General features: G+C 39.4%; 1 protein-coding gene across 4 annotated transcripts in view; it reads left to right on the forward strand.

The window, feature by feature from the left end:
• Positions 1 to 17,228: 17,228 nt before the first annotated feature.
• Positions 17,229 to 22,023, forward strand: part of LOC311048887 (monocarboxylate transporter 1-like) — a 9,544-nt gene continuing 4,749 nt past the window's right edge. Inside the window, exons 1-3 of one of the 4 annotated variants that reach the window (XM_084062223.1) lie at positions 17,229 to 17,498; positions 19,607 to 19,643; positions 21,799 to 22,023. The exon at positions 21,799 to 22,023 is cut by the window's right edge and continues 45 nt beyond it. In XM_084062223.1, coding sequence (XP_083918349.1) covers positions 21,852 to 22,023 — 172 coding nt within the window. In that variant the 5' untranslated portion in view covers positions 17,229 to 17,498; positions 19,607 to 19,643; positions 21,799 to 21,851. Of the gene's footprint in view, positions 17,499 to 19,473; positions 19,649 to 21,798 lie in introns of those variants that run through there. The other 3 variants (XM_084062221.1, XM_084062222.1, XM_084062224.1) reach the window with 3 other exon arrangements.

The following is a 22,023-nucleotide window of genomic DNA, read 5'->3' on the forward strand; positions in this document are numbered from 1 at the left end:
CTGGCTCTAGTTATAATGCATTGGATCTCTCAAGTAAATGAGTGAACATGTATTCAGTCAATAAAAACAAATGTACAGTGAATATATGAATGAATATGCATCTTTCACTATACATCTATCACCGGTGACTATATGAATGAATTTCTATGTCCAGTCTATCAACAATGGCTTTATATACATGGTCTATCTGTCAATACTGAGCATATAAGGCAGGCCAACAGATCATTCTAAATTCCAGAGATGCAAATAAAGTGAAAAACAGTACTTATACTATAATTGAGCATTCTCATAAACAATATGTTATTCTGTATACATTTCGGGAATCTGTGTTTGAGCAGCTAAATCTGCCCTGGCCACAGCATTCAGAAAACATTGTTTTTTTTATCAGGAGTGTAAGAAGTCCACCCTGGTAAACTCACCGAAGCTTCTTTTAAACAAATACAAGGATACTTAATATCCTCAACATTTAATTTCATTTAGTAGAAAAGGCTTCCAGCATTGAAAATATAGTAGTAGTATAATAGTTGGTTTTGAATTCTAGACATTTATTTACTACGTGTGTTGCCAATACTGTACCAAGTACAGTAAATACAGTATGTACAACTAGGAACTGTCGCCACTCGTGATGTCATGATTCTTCATACCCAGACAGATGCTTATTTCTGCAGTTTTGGAGAACATTTTAAGTGATTTCCATAGAATTCTTTTTTTTAAAGCAACTGATATTGTTGTCTAGATATGGACCTGAAGTTGTCCCTCATCTGTTGCCCTACCTTTAATACATATAATATGTACAGTCTATCAACAATAATATTAATATACTGTATGTACAAACTGTCGCCAAAGAATGTAAGAATATATGTGGACAGCCAACAGTGAATATGAGAATGAATATACTGTAATATAGCCTGTCAACAGACCTGCAACTGTGAGTATCTGGAACAAAATATGTACAATCTATCAACAGCCTGTGAATGAATACAAGTATAGCTTCTAAAAAGTTATATTTGTAGGCCTCTGTCAAAGATGCCAAATAAAAAATGTGGCAATTCAGAAGAAATGCAGGGCCTCATAGGACATCTGATAACACAGAATAGCTTTTACCTCGACTTCATAAAGAGGTCCTCAGTAGAAGCCAGCATTATTTTTATCTTCTGTGGTACACAGACAGCAAATTAAATATTCATATGATGCATTCTCAGTATTTAAATGCAGTATCTCCCTGCCTCTGCCACTCTCTCTCTCTCACTCTCTCTCTCTCTCTCTCTCTCTCTCTCTCTCTCTCTCTCTCTCTCTCTCTCTCTCTCTCTCTCTCTCTCTCTCTCTCTCCCCCTTTCTCTCTCTCTCTCTCTCTCTCTCTCTCTCTCACACACACACACACACACACACACACACACACACACACACACACACACACACACACACACACACACACACACACACACACACACACACACACACACACACACACACTCTCTCTCTCTCTCTCTCTCTCTCTCTCTCTCTCTCTCTCTCTCTCTCTCTCTCTCTCTCTCTGCCTCTCTCTGCCTCTCTCGCTCTTTCAGGTGAGTCTTCTTCAAGGGCAGCATGTTTATTGTGGTGATTCACTAACCTCTCATTTAATTGTGCTGCTGACTTGTCAGCACTGGCTTATCTTTGGTGCTCGAGTGCTGAATGAAACAAGCAGAAAATTATGTCAGCTAAGTTCCCGCTTGGCTTTGGACACCTCAGACATTTGAAAGTGAGACCATTGTCATGTACCTTCATTGTCAAAAGACAGCAATTGATGAATATTTCATCCCCTCTGCCTGCTGAACCTTCCCTGCCTGCATACAGATGTTCACTGCAACACTGTGCTGGTCCTTGGCGTGTCCTGCAGTGATGGACTGTTTGCCGTCTAAGTAGATCACAAGGTTATATTATGCCCTCAGTTACTTCAATTCAACATGAGTGCTGTTTAAATGACAATTACCCATTGCAGTGCGCAATCAAAAATAATGTATCAATAATGCACTGAGTTAATATTCATATCACAGGTGCAAATGCATTCAGTGTTGGGGGTGTTAGGCGACAGAGTTATAATGTATTACACTATTTTACAGGCGGAGAGAATGGGCAATGTTTTAGAAGCGTTCTTCAGTTATAATGCATTGCATTGTGTCAACAATTGTGTTCTGCTATACCGCAGGGGAAGAGGGAAGAAAGAAAATGTTGACACTACGATATACCCTTAACCCCATGTGTAATGTGTGGTGAATGTGATATGTGGTATTTTGGCTGTAGTACAGCACATGCTCCCAGTGGTTAGAGAGTGAAGAAGCCTCCCTGGGCCTTGCAGATCAAGTTTCTGTTTAGTTAATGCGCAATCCCCTTGCTTTGTATTATTATCATATCTTGTCCCATGTAGTTTAAAGCATATTAGACAGTCAGCATCACATTCCAGTGGGTATACAGACATTGCAAGTAGTGATACCAATTGTAGGCTACCCTGCCTGAGTTTCAAAACACATGCACATGAGGTACTAAGGCATGCCTTGGAAAATGGATAAGATAAGATGTATAATCTAGATAGATAGATGTATTGATCCTGTGGGGACTAATTGTATACAACAGTATACAAAACTTGCATTATGCAGGACACTGTTGTTACTTCAGAGCTAATTAGTCTATTGACCAAGCAGAGCGACCATCGAGTGCCTCGTTGAAAAATCTTCACAGCTAACGGCACAAAAGACAGACACAGTCTATTCTTATTCCTCGTGAGGTAGATGCATCTACTGTATCCTTTCCTGCTCAATTTACCTCATAATCTCCATATGGAGGGTGTGTGAGTGGTAGGCCATGATAGCGTCCAGCCTCCTTGCTGTACGCAACTTCGCCACCTCCTCCACCCTGTCCAGGGTAGCCCAAAAATGGAGACAGCCTTCCCGACCAGTTGACCCACTATTTTAGCCAGTGGGACAATACTGATAATGATTAAAATAATGATTTTAATCATGTTTACAGGACTAATGTTGCAGTTAAGTGTGGTCTAAATACGGTATGTCTCTGCTTTGTCATAGTTGTTTAAAAATTCTTAGTTTTGGGCTTTTTATTTGGGCTACCATTTCTGTCTCTGTCCAGGGACTATTGTTTGTTCTGAGTTCTCCATTTCTTTCATAACGCTAACGTTAACACTAATGTGACGTCTCAAATGCTTAGATAACAAGACAGGGTCTAGTAACAAGGGCTGCCAACACTCCTGGATTCTGCAGGAGTCTCCTTGATTTCAACCACATCTCCTTGAGGACTCCTTGATTGTCATTTATTCTTGATTTCTCCTTGATTTGGTATCAAACGCCCAAAATGCACCAGAACACAGGAAATGACATCTAGTATGTTAAAAGGTTTTTGGGGGAGGACCCCCAGAAGCCCCGCTTGGGGGGTGTGGTCAGTGCATGCAATAATTCAGAGGTATTCACTTTTAAGTAATGAATGGATATTATTAAAGATGGGTCTTACATTGCTTCAGTCATCAAATCAATTTCTGTAGGCTTACTTTTTGCGTTTTAATGGAGGATATTGTAGCCATCATTTTCCAAAATAAAGCAAGCTTGATAAAAGTATCAAACTCACAAAATTCACCAGAATACAGGAAATGACAGCTACCACCCCCCAAGTTTTCTCAGGAACACTACGCACAGTGGGACTGTCATAGTGCTACCACCACTAGGTAGCAGTGTGGCGATTCAATTCTTGCTCAGAGACTCACACGTTGAATGGACTGACTCCTCTTCCTCATTCAGCTTTTATTCCTGTTTTAACAGGTTGGTACAACACTAAAGTGTCATACAGTTGTTGGTTAAGTTATTATTTTAATTTTAGATCGATTTTTGTGAAGTTAGGTGTTCAATTTGAGTGGTTTTGTGACCAAGTCCAAACTGTTGTTTTCATTTTCTCCTAAAATGGTGGATCTGCTTTGTTTTGTTTGGGATCAAGGCAGCCTTTTTGTGTGCTCCAGTTCAGATCATTCCATTTTTGTCTTCAGATTAGTTCAGTGTTAAGAATGATTTTTGGTGAACGGTATTCTTAAATGTAAAGTGTTTTGTAAAAGCCTAATTTGAACTCAGTCATGCACTAATAATACTTATCTGGTGCCTATAGGTAGTTGTAGCACTACAGTGTGCTAGTTTGTTATTTACATAATGTGTGCACTACTATGAAGGTCATGTTTAAACTTTAAAGGAGCATTTCTTGCATTTTTGTGTCGTTTTGTTTAAAACAGATGCAACTGATGAACATAAAAGTAACTCAAATGTTATGTAAAAATGTGGTTATTATAACTAAATGTGAATCCTGAAAAGAAAGAATATTACATAGGCTGTCAATTCATAAATGATGCCTAATTCTGCTGAGGAAGGCTGACTGGAGCAAGGCGTCGTCACTTGTCTCAGTTATTTTATACCTGTTTTATCAGGGCCTTACCAGGGCTTTCCAGAACCAAACCTTATCTGTACATGGGTCTTACATCTGAGACCTGAAACATATACTGTAGCTTCCCTGTGCAGGGATAGCGTGTAAGTCAGTTCAGTCAAGCCAGAGCGTTTTGCATAATCAATATAACATCATATTGACTGCCAAATATTTGTTCCACACGGATCTTGGTCTACTGCATGGCAGCACACCATTCGTGCTGATTGGTGTTGTGGTTTGCAAGATTAGCCATGGACATACAGTACATGAACACACAACACGTTTGAGGGTATACCTGTATACATACTTACGTGCGTACTGTATCTATTCTAGACGTCTCGCCCCGGGCATCATGCCATAGAAATCCTTCTCATTCACACATCTGACATCATTGTTGTGTTATGTTGTGAGTGATGTAAAGGACAGTTTGATATTTGATTTGAGTGGCTAGAGCGTCCAGACTGAGACACATCTTTAGAAATCTGATTTTAATCGCATTTCAAACTACCTTATGAATGTGGTTCAAATCTGATTAGCAAAAATCAGTTTCCATATGTTTTTCTGATGTTGAAATTTGATCAAAGCATAATTGGATTTGGGCTGTCAGTCTGAACATAGCCTATATGACTGACCTCCATTCAGCTCAGCTCAGTTAAAAGTCCTCTGTAGAATATGGAGATTGATAGAGACGGGGTCCCATGCACAGGACATGTTCAACACACAGTGCAGTAAAGTAGGTTGTGGTTCTGCATACAGTCATCCCCTGGCCTGTACACGTATTCTACCCCATCATCCCCGGAGGCCAACATTATGAGGCATGAGAGTAGCTCCTCTCTAGCCATTTGGCCTCCTGAAGAAAGGTTGCATCCACCACACACAGGCAGAAAAAGGCATGCCAGGTTTTATAAGTGTGTGTTTAGGTGGAGGGGGGATTTGTTGATGTCACCGTTGTTGTTTTTTCTCTTTTTAAATCCTCAGGCTATGAGCTGATGTCCCATGCACCTCTTTGTGATGAATATTGCATGGAGCCCTACTTGACTGGTCAGTCTGCCCCTGTGCTTAATAAAATCAGTGTGAAATGCTGAGGTAAATTACGCCCTAACTGTGGTGGCACCAATTAATTATTCATTAGGAGCTTTTCAGACAACCCAGGCCTGCATAAATACCTCCCCTGACAAAGCCTGTGATGTCGAGGCAGAATTACGATTCAAGGGAAGCTCTGCAGAAATGGATGTACAGAATATGTCATGGAAACAGATGTAACATACTGTATGGGAATGGAATTATACTGTAGCTCTCTCTTCTTCACTCAAACGTCCTTTTCTCCCTTCTTGTCTGGATGCACTGTACTCATTTTATGTATGGGAAAAATATAATTATTCTGATGGATCTGACTGTAGGCTATGGCCTATGGTTGATTGCTACAAGTCATCGCTAAAGAACAAAACATGTGAATGCACGGAGAGACAAGCTATATTCAACCTTTAATCATACACAATGATTGGAAGGAATATTACATCAAATGGCAGATATAGAGTGTGTATAGATATTATGATATCGTATTCACTGCTCACTATTTCTTTGTCATTTTGAAGGATGGCACACAGTTTACTCTTTGTTTCCACAAAAAAAAAGACAGCTTCAAAAGTCGAGGCTATTCTCTTGAACTAGTGTTCAGCTTCTGATTCAAAAGCAGACACTTTTGCAGTGAACTGTACATTAGCATACACAGCATTTGTTTGGTCTCTGTGGGAGAGAAGACAGCATCCTGAAGCCCTTTACATCGTACATTAATGAGGGTGTTAGTGCAGAGTGTTTATTTGCAACACAGCTGATCCGGGTCTCCTGTGCTGTGAAATGGAAGCTCATTGAAAACCATGCATACCTGCACCACACTCTAATGCCCTTGTGCCCGCTATGTAAATGGAAAGTACAACCACTTTGCATGGAGCAATATAAGCCAATTTTCCATACTTTCTCAAGCGGAAAATGAGTGGTGAACAGATAAGATGTGAAAGTACATTGTAGACTGCATAGAATATCTGCTTTATGATGACACACAGTGGAAATCCTGTGGACTATCAATGGGGCTGTAACCCAAGTCCCATTGCATAACCAATTCACTCATGATCTCCATGGTAATGCAGCCTGCTCAACCAATCAATTCTGCTTTGTTGTGTTTTTATTGGTTATTAGCCCAAATCTTCGCTCTAGTCCTCAAGCTGAGGTTTTATGGTCATGGATTTACAAACAAATGGATTTACTAAGTCTGGGAGAAAGGCTGGAGACAGAGCCGTGGCAATGCAAAGACACTGATGGATGCGGTCAAAGCTAACACCTGACTAAAATGAGTGAGCCATCGACCCACAATCACACAGTGGCAGGAGATTAAAACTATGTTAGGCACTGTAAATGGGGCAGACTAGGTTTAAACATACAGTAGTTGAACAGAACATTTACCACAGGAAGCATCTGCTTTCTGATTATTTCACATTTATAATAGGGTTTCTACAAAACAGGTAGGCCTACAAAACAGATATGCGGTATTTCTTCTTGGATTATGCATGTGATAACTTGAAGATGGAGGGTCCTCTAGTTTTTGGAAGAGATATATCATGAAGATGGAGAGTGTCCTAGCTTTTCAAAGACATGAATATGATGCAATACCAGTTTTGTCCACATGATGTCCCCACTCAATAATAACTAGTAAAAGGTGATAATGGTCCTTCAATCTTGGTCTTTGATTTAAAAGGGATTTTGATCATTCTAACACAACATTCAGTGGGAAAGGTCTGTTGGCTCATCCATCTCGGTAGCCCCCAGTCTATTTCTAGTCAGTTGCCAGCCCTCTACCTGAAAAACACAGCTAGAACATCTGCTCTCTCTCGCTCACTCTCGCTCTCTCTCTGGCCCAATCAGGAGGGGGAGATAATGAAGGAAATTTCAAATGTCTTGGAGGAGTTATGTGCCCATTCCAGCCTGGACTGAATCCTGGACCTGTGCCAAAGCCTCTCGTGGTGTAACCGTGCTCATGTCTCTCAGATTCTGTCACTCAATAGGCAGCCATCTGGTCTGCCTCAGAGGTGCAGAGAGACACAGCGATCCAAAATAGAAGCAGTAATAGAAAAGGTCAGACACAAAGAGAAGGCATCTCAATAATTAAATAATTATTCTGTGTTGCCATAGTACAGTAACCCGCCCGACAGATTTAGAGCAAATCTATTATGCTTTCCCCATACAGAGTGCTAATAGTGTTGGGAACAACTGAGTATTATTCATTATCACTTATGGTGTTTGTCCCTGATGCTAAAACCAGTACTAGTCTTATATAATGTATATATTGTGTGCGGCCTTGCAGCAAACTGGCAATTACATCCTGAAAATGAATTTGATACCTGTACTCCCAATAGATAATAACTAGTTTCATGTCCTTGATACGGAAAATCATCGTGCGGAACATTGATATGTGGCCCCCTAAAAAGGATGTGAATTGGATTGAAGCCAGAGCAGGTGATACAGCAAGGCCACAAATGGCGGTAGATAAATCTGCTGACGTGCCCCTCCTCGCATCACAAATCCCGGCGATTACTCCTGCACTCCTATGTTTTGTGTGAATGATTTGTCGGGGCTTGATCAGTGGCTCAGTCATTCAAAAATGGATCACTCCAAACCTATTCCTCCGAGTGAGTGTGTGCTCGTGCCCATGCTCCAAAACTCTGATCTATTGTACTGCGGCAGGAATTGACCCCCATCGGATAGACCATTCCAAATTACCTCCTTGATATATGGCTGGCCCTTGTTACTGCTCTACCCCCTGTCAATGTTCCCCTTTCCCCCGAAGGTCAGTACTGTGTGCTGTTGGACAGAGAAGCGGAACAACTCTCCCCTTCACTGCTTGCCTGCCTTGGATCCAGGTCTCCAGCTATCAGCACCTCCACCCCTCTGCTCCATTCATGTTTCACACACATTAATGAATAGCCCCTTCCAGTGTCACTAGAGGGGGTATGTGGCAAAGAATGTGATGACAACACAGAAGAGCTCTGATATACAAGACATAAACACCTTGTGAACCATCTCTCAAATTAATGATTAACTCAGTTATATATTAATTTGGTTATATTTAAACACCTTGAAGATGTCCTCACCTAATGATTACATGTTTTATTGTGATAATGTGCTTTATATAAAATGATTTAATATCATTAACATTTGTGCAACTTTAAGCGTTGTTTGTAGTTATTTTGAGGTGCCCTATTTCTGCTTTTTTGAAGAGAGGAAATGACGTGGTATCGAGGTGGATAAAAACCAGGCATCATATGGTATGCACAACCTTTAAAGCCATAAACATATTCTGGGGGTTATTGTCCTTCTCTGATCAAGAGCAGTAGTGTTTGTTTTCTATGACATGAATGAGAACATGAAAAGTAAGGGAGACCACAAGCAGACATCAGAATGTATTTGAGGTATCCACACTGACGGGTCCAATCTACAGAAATGGTTGTCCATTGATGGTTGTCCTTTTCTTAAAATACTGAGGGTCCTCATCTGAAACCCAAACCCCTTCATCGAACAATGGGACCCCCATGGGCGAGGGACCATATCCCATCACTTCATCTGATGTAGTTCACATGTAGTATGTTCTGTTTTCACAGCCATTGTCCATACACAGAAACCCACTCTGCTTTGTGTTATTTAAGGCAGCCATGAGTCTCGCAAAACACTGATGATGACAGTGCTGTTAAACAGAGCTATGAAGATCTATCAAATGTAATACAATGTTTAATTTGCAACACAATTTTATCTGCTTCCTCTCTCTCAGCTAAGTCCTTGGCCTGAAAAATGTTGAAGACCCCTGATTCAAGCTACGTAGTGATGACCACTATGAGTGGTCCATGGCATAATTACAGGTGGCCCATGGGAAAAGTAAAATGTAAAAATTATAATTAAATAATTACATACATACATACATACATACATATGTTTAAATAATATTTCCAAGTAAGTTCAAAAGTTTGAAATTAAAGGTGGGGTGGGGTGGTCCTTGAAGATTGCTTGAAATATGCATATGTAATATGCATATGGTCCAGAGCTCAAAAAAGGTTGAGAATCAACCACCGATCTATTCCTCTTACTTTATCCAACCTTTCACATTAAACTCATTTTAACTGATAGGCTATACTGATTTGTAACATTTATGAGTGGCAAACACATTAAATGGCCGCATTTCCCAATAATGATGATTCATCCAGGCAATCCGGTACACTTCCCCTTCTTGAGATTCCAACTCCCTTTTCTGTGAAATGTCTTGACCTGCGACTTCCCAGTAACTGACTACATTGACGCATTATCTTAGGTCACCAGGTCAGTGTCTCAACTAGTGGTCACCAGAAGGCAGATTTTTGCTAATTTGCTCAAACATTTTTTTTATATTATTCCTACATTCCTTGAGAAAAACACTTGCAGGAGTGGATCGTCCCACAAATCAACATATTGTGTCTGTGCAATAACTTCATCAACATTAATCCCTCAATGAACCGAAGATTACTGGCCCACAATAACCTACCTGACCTGGTGGAGAACTGCTCAGAGGAGCACTTTTTCCAGTTAAACTTGGAATTGAAGCGTAAGCCTCCTCAAATGACCACTTTTAATTATGCTAATGTATTTAATTCCACTGTAGGTCTACTCATATCACACAAATACCTAATTAAAGTTTCTCCAAAATGAAACAAGATAAAATTATGATAAAAGAAACATGAAAAAGAAACACTTCACTTTCCTACATTACTGAATGCATGATATGGGACCACATGCAATACCTTCATGGGCCACCAGTTGAAACCTCTGCACTATACAGTAAGCAACGCCTGCCAACAAATGCCTTTTTAACCTGAGATGGATTGAGAGACAAAAGTGGGAGAGAAAGAGAGAGACACACCCTCACTTCACAAAAGTGAGTGTGTATATATGGGAAAGACAGAGAGGAGCTTTTTATTATAATGTAGGTGAAAGCTAAAAGCTTTGAGGAAGACCACGTCGCCACAGTTGAGAAATGGGATAGATGTCTCCAAACCCGTGTTGTGGGCTAATTGGCTTTTGTGGTGTTCTGACCTCCCCCTGAACCCTTGTGAAGCACACAGCACATCGTACCGTGCTTTCTCCTGCTCCTCCAGAGGAGGTAGGTTCTAAAGGAGCAGGATTTACTCCTCTCTCACCTCTACCACCCTGGCTGGGGGAAAGATAATTGCTACTGACGTTTGACCTGTAAGGGGAGATTCTATTTGGGAAATGTTGAGCATATAATGCCTGTTTTTGCTGAGTACAGTGGAATACATCCACAGCACATGCCATATTTCAAAGGTGGAAGTTCTTAAGGGAAATCTTCAGTTAGTGAAGGAAATGGAACTTTGATGTTGTTGTTGTTGTTGTTGTTTTTTGGGGGGGGGGTGTTATTTGTATTTTTATAATGATTATGTTTATGTTTTTAATGGTTTATTTGTGAAATATTTAAAACTGAATGTGAGCTTGTAGACCTGGATCGGCGGTGTGACGTAGGTGTGAGGGCCGCATAGCGGCCCGAACTCTATAACTCTAGATATGAGGGCGCGCATAGCGGCCTGAACCTCTAGTAAGTATAAATCAGGCATTATTTTGCTGTGAATCAAGCATGACATTTCACAAGCATGCATTTCCTGGACAGATATGAGTCTCTAAGGAACGACCAATTCTCTGAAAGGCTGTTATACAGAGTGGTAGATGGTTTTAAATTTGAACAGGTTGTAGATTATAAGGTCTGAATGCATGTTTCAAGAACATTACTCCAACATTACATCACTTACTTAGCACAGCTCAAGACCTATTTCTTCACTAGTTGATTTTTAAATCTCTGTGTTGTTATTCATGTCCTCACTGTTTTGCCTGATTCACTGCCTTTTTTTCTTTTATTTTAATGTTGTTTTATGCTTTAGCTTTTCTTTTTTTGCTTTATTGTTAAATTAGTTGTACTTTTTCTGTAATTGTATTCTTGCTCTGTAAAGCACTTTGAGCTGCAAATTTCATGTCATGAAAGGTGCTATACAAATAAAGTTTATTATTATCATTATTACACATTGCTGTAGGTTTAGGTTAGCTGAGAATGCAGTTTTACTTGAGAATTAGTTATATTAATTGCCAATCTTTAACTGAGAGCTTACACTGTAGTTCTTTATGAACAGGCTCTGTGTTTTCACATACTGTAGCTAGCTGTGCTAATAAGATGTAATCCCTCTGATGAAAGCATATTGTTGTGTTTATAGATTTTTCCCCCTCCTCATGTTTTCAGTATAACTTTCTGATCACTTTTCTCCCTGGCTTTATTCATGTGTTTCCAGTGTCCCATGACACCTTGCACGAATTATAGACATCATGGTGGATCACTCAAATGAATTGAATGACTGACAACCGGAAGTCATGCCCATAATCTCTTCCTCAGTAAGCCCCCGTGGAAACTCTCGGATTGCGTTCAAACAGTTCTTTGTAGGTTCTAGGTTCTAGTTCTTTAAAGATTGCAGTCTGTAATTTTCTTTCAACCTGGCGTCCCTATCTTGGGCATGTCATTACAGCAGACAGAGATTTTCAGAAAAAAAATATTATTTTTGTATTGCAAAAATAGCAGATGTACAAGCTCACAATGCATCGTGACATCTTGTGGATTTGTAAATTGGCTATTTTAGCTATTTTTGGATTTTAGCTTTATTTAGAAGGGATAGTGAGGTGGCAGCAAACCAAGGGCAGAGAGGGGGAGTGACATTGAGAATATTTGTTTTTTATTTTATCTAGTAAGAGTTTTTTTGTGTTCTTTTTTTATTTGTTTGATTCAAGATTACAAGATTTTGTGCTTTTTGCGATATCTCAATATCTCAAAATCGGGATCGGCATTGGACCCAAACATCTGGCATTCTAATTAGGATATACATACATTGATTAAATTACATGTATGTAATTGATCTTATCATACATGTATGTATGTAACAATGCAACAATTGTCACTTCCTTGACTGCTATAATCACATGGAGGAAACATGGCCTTGATTGCTGAACATAATGTCACTGTCAGGAGACTGTCTGGTTCCTGTACAAACAACTAAAACAATAAACTTACCACAACATGTCTCACGTAGGCTATACAGACACTGAGGCACTAGCTGAGGCGTTGTGGGAAGAGGGAGTAGATGATTTCATCAACCCTTGGGATCTTCAAGTTACAGGTTTGGCTCACGGAAGACTGCAGTGATTACCATGAAGGAACTGGAAGCAGGTGGATTATTCTTGGTCAGCTGCTTTGTGTGGGAAAGGTTCAGTGGTGGACAAAGTACTCAACTCCAGTACTCAAAGAATAGATACTCCTGGTCAAATACTGCATGACTCAACTAGTGAAAGTTGCTCGGTCAAATTTGTACTGGAGTTAAAGTACTGGAGTACTTGCTTTTAAAAGTACTCTTTTTTAATATCAATGCATTTCTGTACTGAAATGTAGACATTTTCCAGAAATGTATAAACAAATAAATAAATAATAATGAAAATAGCAGATCTACAAACTCACAGTTGTGAGCTTATAAATCTGTTATTTTCACAATATTTGAAATAGGGCTTAAGTTGTTAATTCATACTACTTCATCACTACTTCCCTAATTCCCTTCCTAGAAATGTAGAGTCAAATGTAGAGTCAAAAGAAGTACAATATTTGTCTTTGAAACGTAGTGGAGAGAAAGTATCCAAAAACACAAATACTTATAAGTAAAGATACTCAAAACATTTACTTACCGTATTAAGTAAATGTACTATGTTACTGTCCGGTGTCCACCACTGGAAAAGATAACATTTCTGCTTACATTCACAAATAAAAAGACAATTAAGAGAGCAGGGAAGAAAAAAGCATGTTGTGATTTGTTTTACTGTGAACTACTTTGCACTTGACAGAAACAAAATATCCCTTGTTAGACAGCTAGAGAACAAGAAGCCAGGCATGGCAGTTATGTGCATTTGTAAAGGAATAATAAAAGAATGAACCCAAATGTGAATTGTATATGCCTGTGAAAAATGTACATTGCTCTCGGACAGAAAATGTGTCTTTCATACATGTGTTTTTTCATACATTAAAGTATTTTGACAAATTAATTACACTGGATCTATTGGAACACATTTCTTTCCCATTTCTTGAAAAATGACAGCAACGACAATATGCATGTGTGTCTGTAAGTGTGAATGTCTGTGTCTCTTTGAGTCATGCAGGGCGTACGTGCGTGTGTGCATGAGTGAGAGAGAGAGAGAGAGAGAGAGAGAGAGAGAGAGAGAGAGAGAGAGAGAGAGATTATTTTGGTTTATACTGTACCCAAATGCATTACCATTCCTTGCCCTCTGTACTGGCACATTGCATTAAAGGTGGGGTATTATAGGCTACTGTTTGCAAAACTTGTCAGAATACATATTGTTTTCCTCAAACATGGTATCCAATGCCAATCTATATTTTAAAAGTATGTCATATACTGTAATCCACAACTATATATATGTGTGTGTGTGTGTGTGTGTGTGTGTGTGTGTGTGTGTGTGTGTGTGTGTGTGTGTGTGTGTGTGTGTGTGTGTGTGTGTGTGTGTGTGTGTGTGTGTGTGTGTGTAGCCTATTTTAATGCAATATTTGTATTAAAGCTCCCTGTGACCGCTTATAGCTTTAAATCACACTATAATGCAAAACAGTGCATAATGCATTATACAATTATTATAATGTATTTCAACTATGATAATTATTAACACAATATGATCCTGGGAGTGACCAGCGATAATGAATGATGATACTTGACCTTAAAGGTCATCATAAAATGCTTTAAACTGTGTTACGAATTACAGTTATAAACCATTATGACTATTTATCAGTTCATATAACTATACTTATACAGTGTTATTAACAGATTATAAGGCATTCCAAGTATGTTTATAACATAACAACATTATAGACTGGGGCTTAACAAAAACTATTACCACAAAGACTATAGAATTATTTATATTTTAAAAATGTATTATCTATACCAATCAAGTATAGACAGGAACAAAAATAAAAGGTATTTTTGATTTATAATTGATTTTCTTGTCAACAGCCGGGACAATGGTGTCCCTCACCATGAAGCTGGTGCTGTTCCTCACAGCGCTGTTGTTGATTGTTTTTGTTCATTTTAAAATACAAAACATACATACTGTACAGAACAACACAAAAAAGAAATAACAACAATACAACAATAAATACAATGCAATAAATGAAAAAAACATTACAACTACCCACCCACCCTCACCCACCCATGCCCCGAGTGGAGTAGTATAGATGAATAAATACATACAAATAAGAAATAAAGAGATTTTTTAAAATAATAATAAATAAAATAGCTACAAACAATATCTAATATCTGATTGCTTTCATACAAAAGACAATTGTGAACGTTTTCAGAACTATAAACACAAATTTCTACATTTGGCAAAATAATTAATTGGGTATCTTGCTAATCAACATGGCATGCATTTCAGTTCAATGTGATCATTCTCACTTAAATCTACATATTCTATTGCACAAATAATTGCATTAGAAATAGCACAAGTGTGAACTCAAGGCTTGTACCAATTCAGGCAACTGAGGGAATGCAAGGTGTTGGAGATGGTCCTGAAATCTTTGTACTCTTGATACATCCCAGAGCATCCTGTCAGGGGCCATCTCTACAGTATTGGAAGAGCTCTTCCCAGTGTGCTGTGGAAGGTGGTGAGGTCGGCTGAGCGAACCACAAGGGAGCTCTATCCCTACTATACAGGGCAAAAAGAATTATGAAGGACAAACATCATCCTAGTAACGGATTCTTTGTGATGATGCAAAATGGAAAGCATTGGAGGTCTCTCACAACCTGGGGCTCAAGGCTCAGAAAGATTATTTTATTCCCTGCGGCTGTCAGATTCCTGAATGAGGACATGGTAAAAAATACATAAAAAAACACAGAAAAGAACAAAATATAACAAAAGCAAATTAAATGAACTGTACGAATCCTGAGCAGCTACTCAAGATGTTACTTCAGTCATCATGATTCTACTCTATGTAATTCTATACAACATACAGCTACAAAAGGATCTTCTTTTAAAAGCAGCATTTGAACTGGAAACGCACAACACCTTAATTTGTGTTTCCGGTTCAAATATGCTTCTCATTTACTGACTGAGTAATTGAGGAATAGTTGCAACTTTAAAATAACATTTACATTTACAACGGGTATTCTGACAACAAGCACAACAAGGAGGCGTGAAGAGTTGTCATTGTACAGAAACCGCTGTTGACTGGTCACTATGGACAAATGACAGCAGCTTTATGTTATGACTAGACGCCTGCTGCGGAGCTGACCAATACAATACAATGAATTGTTTCACGTACAAATACAAATTAATATTGGCACTTAAATATTTCCCTCGCACCTGTCGTATAAGACATTTATCATATTGCCGTTCTACCTGTAGTACTTGTACCGTGTCCCACTAACTTTTCTCTCCTTGTACTTGTATGAGTTGCCTAAGTGACAAATAAACCACTCTTGTTTCTTGACCTAATACAGCACACATTTACAGTGAATTGGTGCTGTTCCACAAGAACAACACCATTTGTAGTTGGATTGACAATACTGGCGGGTAAATATTCTAGACAGAATTAGCAAATTTGCTCAAATTTAAGAATGGGCATGGGCAGGGGGAGAGGTGAGCAAAGACAAGAAAGAGGCAGGGGAAGGCAAAGGCACATTTCAAATGATTTATGTTCCGCTGTAGACCACCTTAACCATGGTCAAGCTATGACTGAAGCTCTAGTGTGTTGTACTATAACAATTTTGGAAGATATTACAAAATGTTGCAAGTGAAATATGAGCTAGATGTTAAAATTGTTTCTGGGTTTTTCACAAGAGTTTCGAAATGAGAACAATGTATCAGGAAATGTCTCAGCAACTGAGGAAAACTTTTATCGATAAGGAAAAGTTAATACAATTTGGTAAGAATTGCTCTAGTCATTTATTTCATTTTGACACACAAAGTTAAACATTTTAGTCATCTAGGAGCCTTTGCACGTGAAATATAGTGCTTCAATTGTTGGGGGAGTTTGCACTTGAGTTTGCACTTGAGTTTCAGGTCAAGAACAAAGTTTCAGGAAATGCATTTAAGCAATTGAGAACCACCGTGATAAAAAGGAGTGATATAAGACAACCAAACAAAGACAAGTGTGTCACGGGTGTCAAGAGCATGAAGGCACTTTGCCTTTGATAATAAGGTTGATTGAAAGCACACTGTTTGGATAACCTCCTGGGCACAAGCATTTTCCTTTCTCAAGCCTAGACAGAGAGCTGCTAATGGTTCCTCAGGGAGCTGGGAGAAAGCTTCAACTAGACCTGACCTCAAGTGATCAAAAATCTCTTCCAGGTGGTCGAGGTAAACAATGCCTGCTCTCAAAGTAAACCGGATGTTATATATCTGCAACTCCCAATACCCAATGGAATATTGTTCATAATGTCAACTCATGCAGGAAAGCAGTAACCCATGTTATCTCTTAGGGTGCAGACGGTAGCTGATATCCTTTGAGGTTTCACTGAAGTACTATAAGTATGTGTGAGCTCAACACATGACACAGGGGTGGGGAATGCATTCTAAGGGCACGGCACTAAGCCTAGCACAGCCAATAAGAACCTCACCATTTAGCACTACAGTATATGGTCTGCATGGACCAACTGATGTAGCCACTGACTGAGCTAAACTGTTTATCCTCGCTTTAGTTTACTTGAAAAGAGGCTTATGTGCCAACGGCAAAGTTTGGGACTGTTGCAGTGGATGTACACCCACAGTTCATCTCTGGAGTATCTGGACGTATTTTGCAGATGTGTTTTTCCTCTTATCTTTTCAGTGTCACTCAAGACTTTCAAGTGACATCCTCCACGTGTTGACGTGCTTCAGAGAGCCAGCCAATCTTAGAGCCCACCAGCCACTGTCTAAGAGCTCCCCAAAAGGTAAGATTCTTTTTTTTACACATTTTCAGCTGCCTGTACCTGAATTTTTTTTTTACTCTCTAGTAAAAACTTACTAAATATTTACTCTCATGTATGAATATTTTATATTTGTGTGAATACTTTTATAGTAATTTATAATGAATTCTACAAAATCATTAGGGCTTACCAAAGTTTGGGTTTCAGTGAGAATGAATGAGGACACTGCTGCTGGGAGAAGGAAACACAGCCGTGTCAACCAGAGCTCATTTTCATGGTCCTTCAAGCCTTCAACATAACTTCAGAGGCTGTCTGTCTGTCTGTTTGTGGCTAATTGTTGTTGTTGTTTTGTGCAAGCTGCTAGTAGACCAAGGAAGTAGGTTAAATCTCAGAATTATTTGTGTGTGCGTGTGCGTGTGTGCGTGCGTGCGTGCGTGCGTGCGTGTGTGCGTGCGTGTGTGCGTGCGTGTGATCAAGTAAGATTGTCATGCTGCACACTGGCTGCTGTATTTGGAACTTAGACAATGAGAGGTGCATTGTTCATGCATTCATTCATTCATTCATTCCTACTTCTTGTGTGTGCGTACAATGTTTGGCTCTGATCAGGTCAGCAGTTTGAGACATTAGCTCTGGACAACACACACACGCGCGCGCACACACACACACACACACACACACACACACACACACACACACACACACACACACACACACACACACACACACACACACACACACACACACACACACACACACACACACACACACACACAGACCAACCCTCTTAGAGAGGCTATCCTCCTGCAGAGACATGCTGTAAAACATAATTTAAAGTTTGGTTTAGTCTCTCCAGGTTGTTAAAATACTCCTACTGCAGGTAACGGCAGTGTAAATGCCAAAGCCTTGTGGAAGCTGCCACCGCATTGACAGTGGTAGATGATTCAACCTTGTGTCCTATAAGCAAAGATGCATGACCCAGTTATGACTCACCAATGTCCCCTGCTGAACACATGTATCCCCATGCTTTGCTGCAGCATGTGCTTGCGCGTGCGTGTGTTATCATGCAAAGTAACATTGTCATGCTGCACACTGGCTGCTGTATTTGTAACTTAGACAATGAGAGGTGCATTGTTCATGCATTCATTCCTGTGTATAGTGGTGTTTAATTTTCCTGGATTCCTGGATTCCTGTAATTCCTGTAGCTGGATTCCTGTAATCTATAACGCAGAAACGATACACATTTTAAGTGATGCCCCCCCCCCCCTTACCCACCACTTAATCTCTAGTGGTGATGAATTCACTAGAGCCCTGTTTATTAATTATTTAAAATACACCAGTGTCTGACACAAGTAAAGTACATTCCCATTCCCTTTTCTTCAGCTTACTGTCCTCTTTGAGAGGCTGTCTGTTGAATACATGTTGACTTTTTTGAGACAGGATATTTCTTTGAACTGACCTTCAGTGCAATAGTGCAGAGCCCTAGTTTCCAGAGCGGGGACAAGAGTCTGCTGTGAGAGGACACTCAGTATTCCTGTTCCCCTCTAACATCCGTAAACCGGAGGTTAGTTAATTGTATTTCTAGTACTGAAGAACATTATCTGAAAAGTTTCTGACCCCCTTGATTGCAACGTGAAGGAAAAGTATAGCTCTGGTCCAATGCGTTAGCAGGTTTGCTAATGGTCCAGAGCTAAAGGAAAAACACTTTTCGATACTTTCCTGTACAGTAACTGATTCTGCACGGTTTGACCCATTGTCGCATTAAGGGCTCAGTCATTCATGGCAATACCATTTAAAAACTGCCTCAATATTCACTTTGATGATGTCACAAGAAAGAATCCCGCATTAGACCTTTGAAGTGAGTGTTTATCCCTTCATTTTATCTATAGAACTTTAGAGGGGCAAGCTCAAAACAACAGATTTTAAAGAACATCACACTCCTCACACCCTATATGGCACCCTGTGAGGTGTCATATCCTGTAATTCCACCACATTTGAACCAAATTTGTTTCAGCAAAGGGGAAGTAAACCACTCGCAAATAAGGAACATACCCATAACACATACTTTGCTATTTTTCTTCACCTTCCACTTACTACTCCACTTGCTATTCTTAATTATTTCTTTGTTCCATTAGGAGTGGACTGGCAAATGATAATATTTCTGCATTAAAGGTAGGGTAAGTGATATTTTGTTGTTAAAATAAGTGTTAAATAGCTCTATTCTGATAGTTCTCATTGCTTTAGAGGGTTCAGTAACAGGAGTCTCCCTAGAAGAAACCCTAGAGACTGACACGTCAACCACTGCACTGTCTGTATACAGGCATCAATGCAGCATGGTCCAAGTCTATTCCTTGATTGGTATTTCACTAATTGGGTCTCACCAATACAGTCATGTTACATGACAAATATAGATTAGATGTAACAAAATAAGAGCATTAAAAATAACAGTATTTCTTTATTTTATTATAACATTATTTTTTTTTCTTTTATTTTTTTATTCAAACATTATTATAACATTATTCCATGGATATGGGAAAGTCTTGCCTCGTGCACTGACACATTGATGACCTTTGGCTACAATGTTGAGGAACCAAAACCTAAGATTTTTACTCTTGTGTATTAGATAACAATAAGAAATGTTCAATATTCAATCTTGAACATATCCCACTCGTCAATGGCTCAAGGCATAATAGAACTGTGATCATTTCAGTTAAATCCTCAGTGTTAATTCAACTTGGAGTGTACAAATGGAACCAAATGGACCCTATCATATAAATAAATAAATCCTTGAGGGAATAAAGGCATGGACCAACTTCTTTGCATCTGAGTGGGTAATGATGGGAGAGAACCTGATGATTTTCTTGTGGTCAAGGAGTATTTACTGAGGTTTTTGATTTGCTTCTTGACAGTTAATTGAGAGCAAACCTTACACCAAGGATAGTGACTAAAGGTGGAGAGGGGATGTTCTGATCAGAGAAGGGAAGGAGGGTTATAGGACAGTGGCATGAGGTACCAACTGAGAGTCTGAATATGCGGTTGTTGTCAACTTTGTGTATGTGTGCTGTGACTTCTGGGGGGGGGGGGGTTTAGATGTCCGTGCCAAGGGGGCCCAATGTCTCATAATCCACCTATGGACTTGTTGAATATATAAAAGAAATTTAAGGTTTTGCTTCTGTTATATTTGTATAGTGCTGTGGGGTGAAGGTAAGGGTACATTTACAGCAGCTTAGCAGCAGCCTAGACCCAGCTTAGACCCCTGTTCAATTTTTTTTTTAATTAATTAAACATTAAAGATTCTGTCAATCAATTGGCTACTCAAATACACTTTTCCACTACACTGATCCAATTCATCAACCAAATTCAGTCCTTGGCAGAAAATGCTAAAGCAGTACTCATCATCAGCCACTCCGGAGAACATTGCCCTGAGCTATTGAGCAGTGTGAATGCAACCGGTATTCATGGCCTGATCAATGTGCTTTCTGGACTTTCTCCCCTGTGTAAACACAGTACAGTAAGGAGTAAGCCATTTGGACTCTGCAGAGAAACTCTTGTTCATCACCTCCAAAGTGAGACAGTGGGAAATTCAATGAATGGTTGTAAGGAGGGGACAGATTTAAACTTTCCTAGAAATTGTATCCTTAGTATTTAACCTGATTTTTATTTTATTTTTCTAATACAAAAAAGATACCCAAGGACATTTGCAAAACAAAAAAGCTAGTGAGATTTTTCACAATACATTTTTTGGAGCAGCAGCTGTTGTGTGGACTCATTAATTTTATTCTTTACACTTCCGAGGGCTAAGCATACCGTGGTTATTAAGTCACTAAAATATGCCTCTGAATACATTAGTTATTATAGCTGAGACCTATGACCCATTTTCACCTGTTCTGTTTCAGTTGAGTGATTGTTCCGCAAGAGATGCATCTTCTGTGTAAATGAACAAGCCTTATCTGACCAAAACAGCATACGAAAGATTCTGCTGACCTCAAGTTTCAATACTGCATTTGCTTCCGTGATGTACAATGAAATACATTATTTACTGCACATATTATTTTCACTGAATATGTAATAGAAGAAAGGATGTAACGTGTAATGGACTGAACACATTTTGGTTCAGGCTACGTGTGGGGAAGTATAATTAATCTATTCAAACACTCTGAGCCATCACTCATTTTAAAGTTGCAGTTGATCATGATACCCGGTACCGTAGGTCATTTTGAGTTAATTATAAATAAAGTGTATTATTAACAACTCAAAATATGGCATTTACTGATTAATGATCATTTGTTTTTTTCCATAACTGCTTGGATCTCTCTTTGTGAAACAGGCCTCCATATCTGTGTCAACGGTGCAGAAAAGGAGGTATTTTGGTGAACTGCAATGGCACCTGCCGTCGGTGGACCTGTGGGCTACACACCTCCTGAGGGTGGCTGGGGTTGGATGGTAGTGGTTGGGGCCTTCATCTCCATTGGATTCTCGTATGCCTTTCCCAAGTCCATCACCGTCTTCTTCAAAGAGATTGAGGTCATTTTCGATTGCACCAGCAGTCAGG

This window comes from Gymnoscopelus microlampas, assembly GCF_963454915.1.
Source record: "Gymnoscopelus microlampas genome assembly, chromosome: 7".
Taxonomy (NCBI): domain Eukaryota; kingdom Metazoa; phylum Chordata; class Actinopteri; order Myctophiformes; family Myctophidae; genus Gymnoscopelus; species Gymnoscopelus microlampas.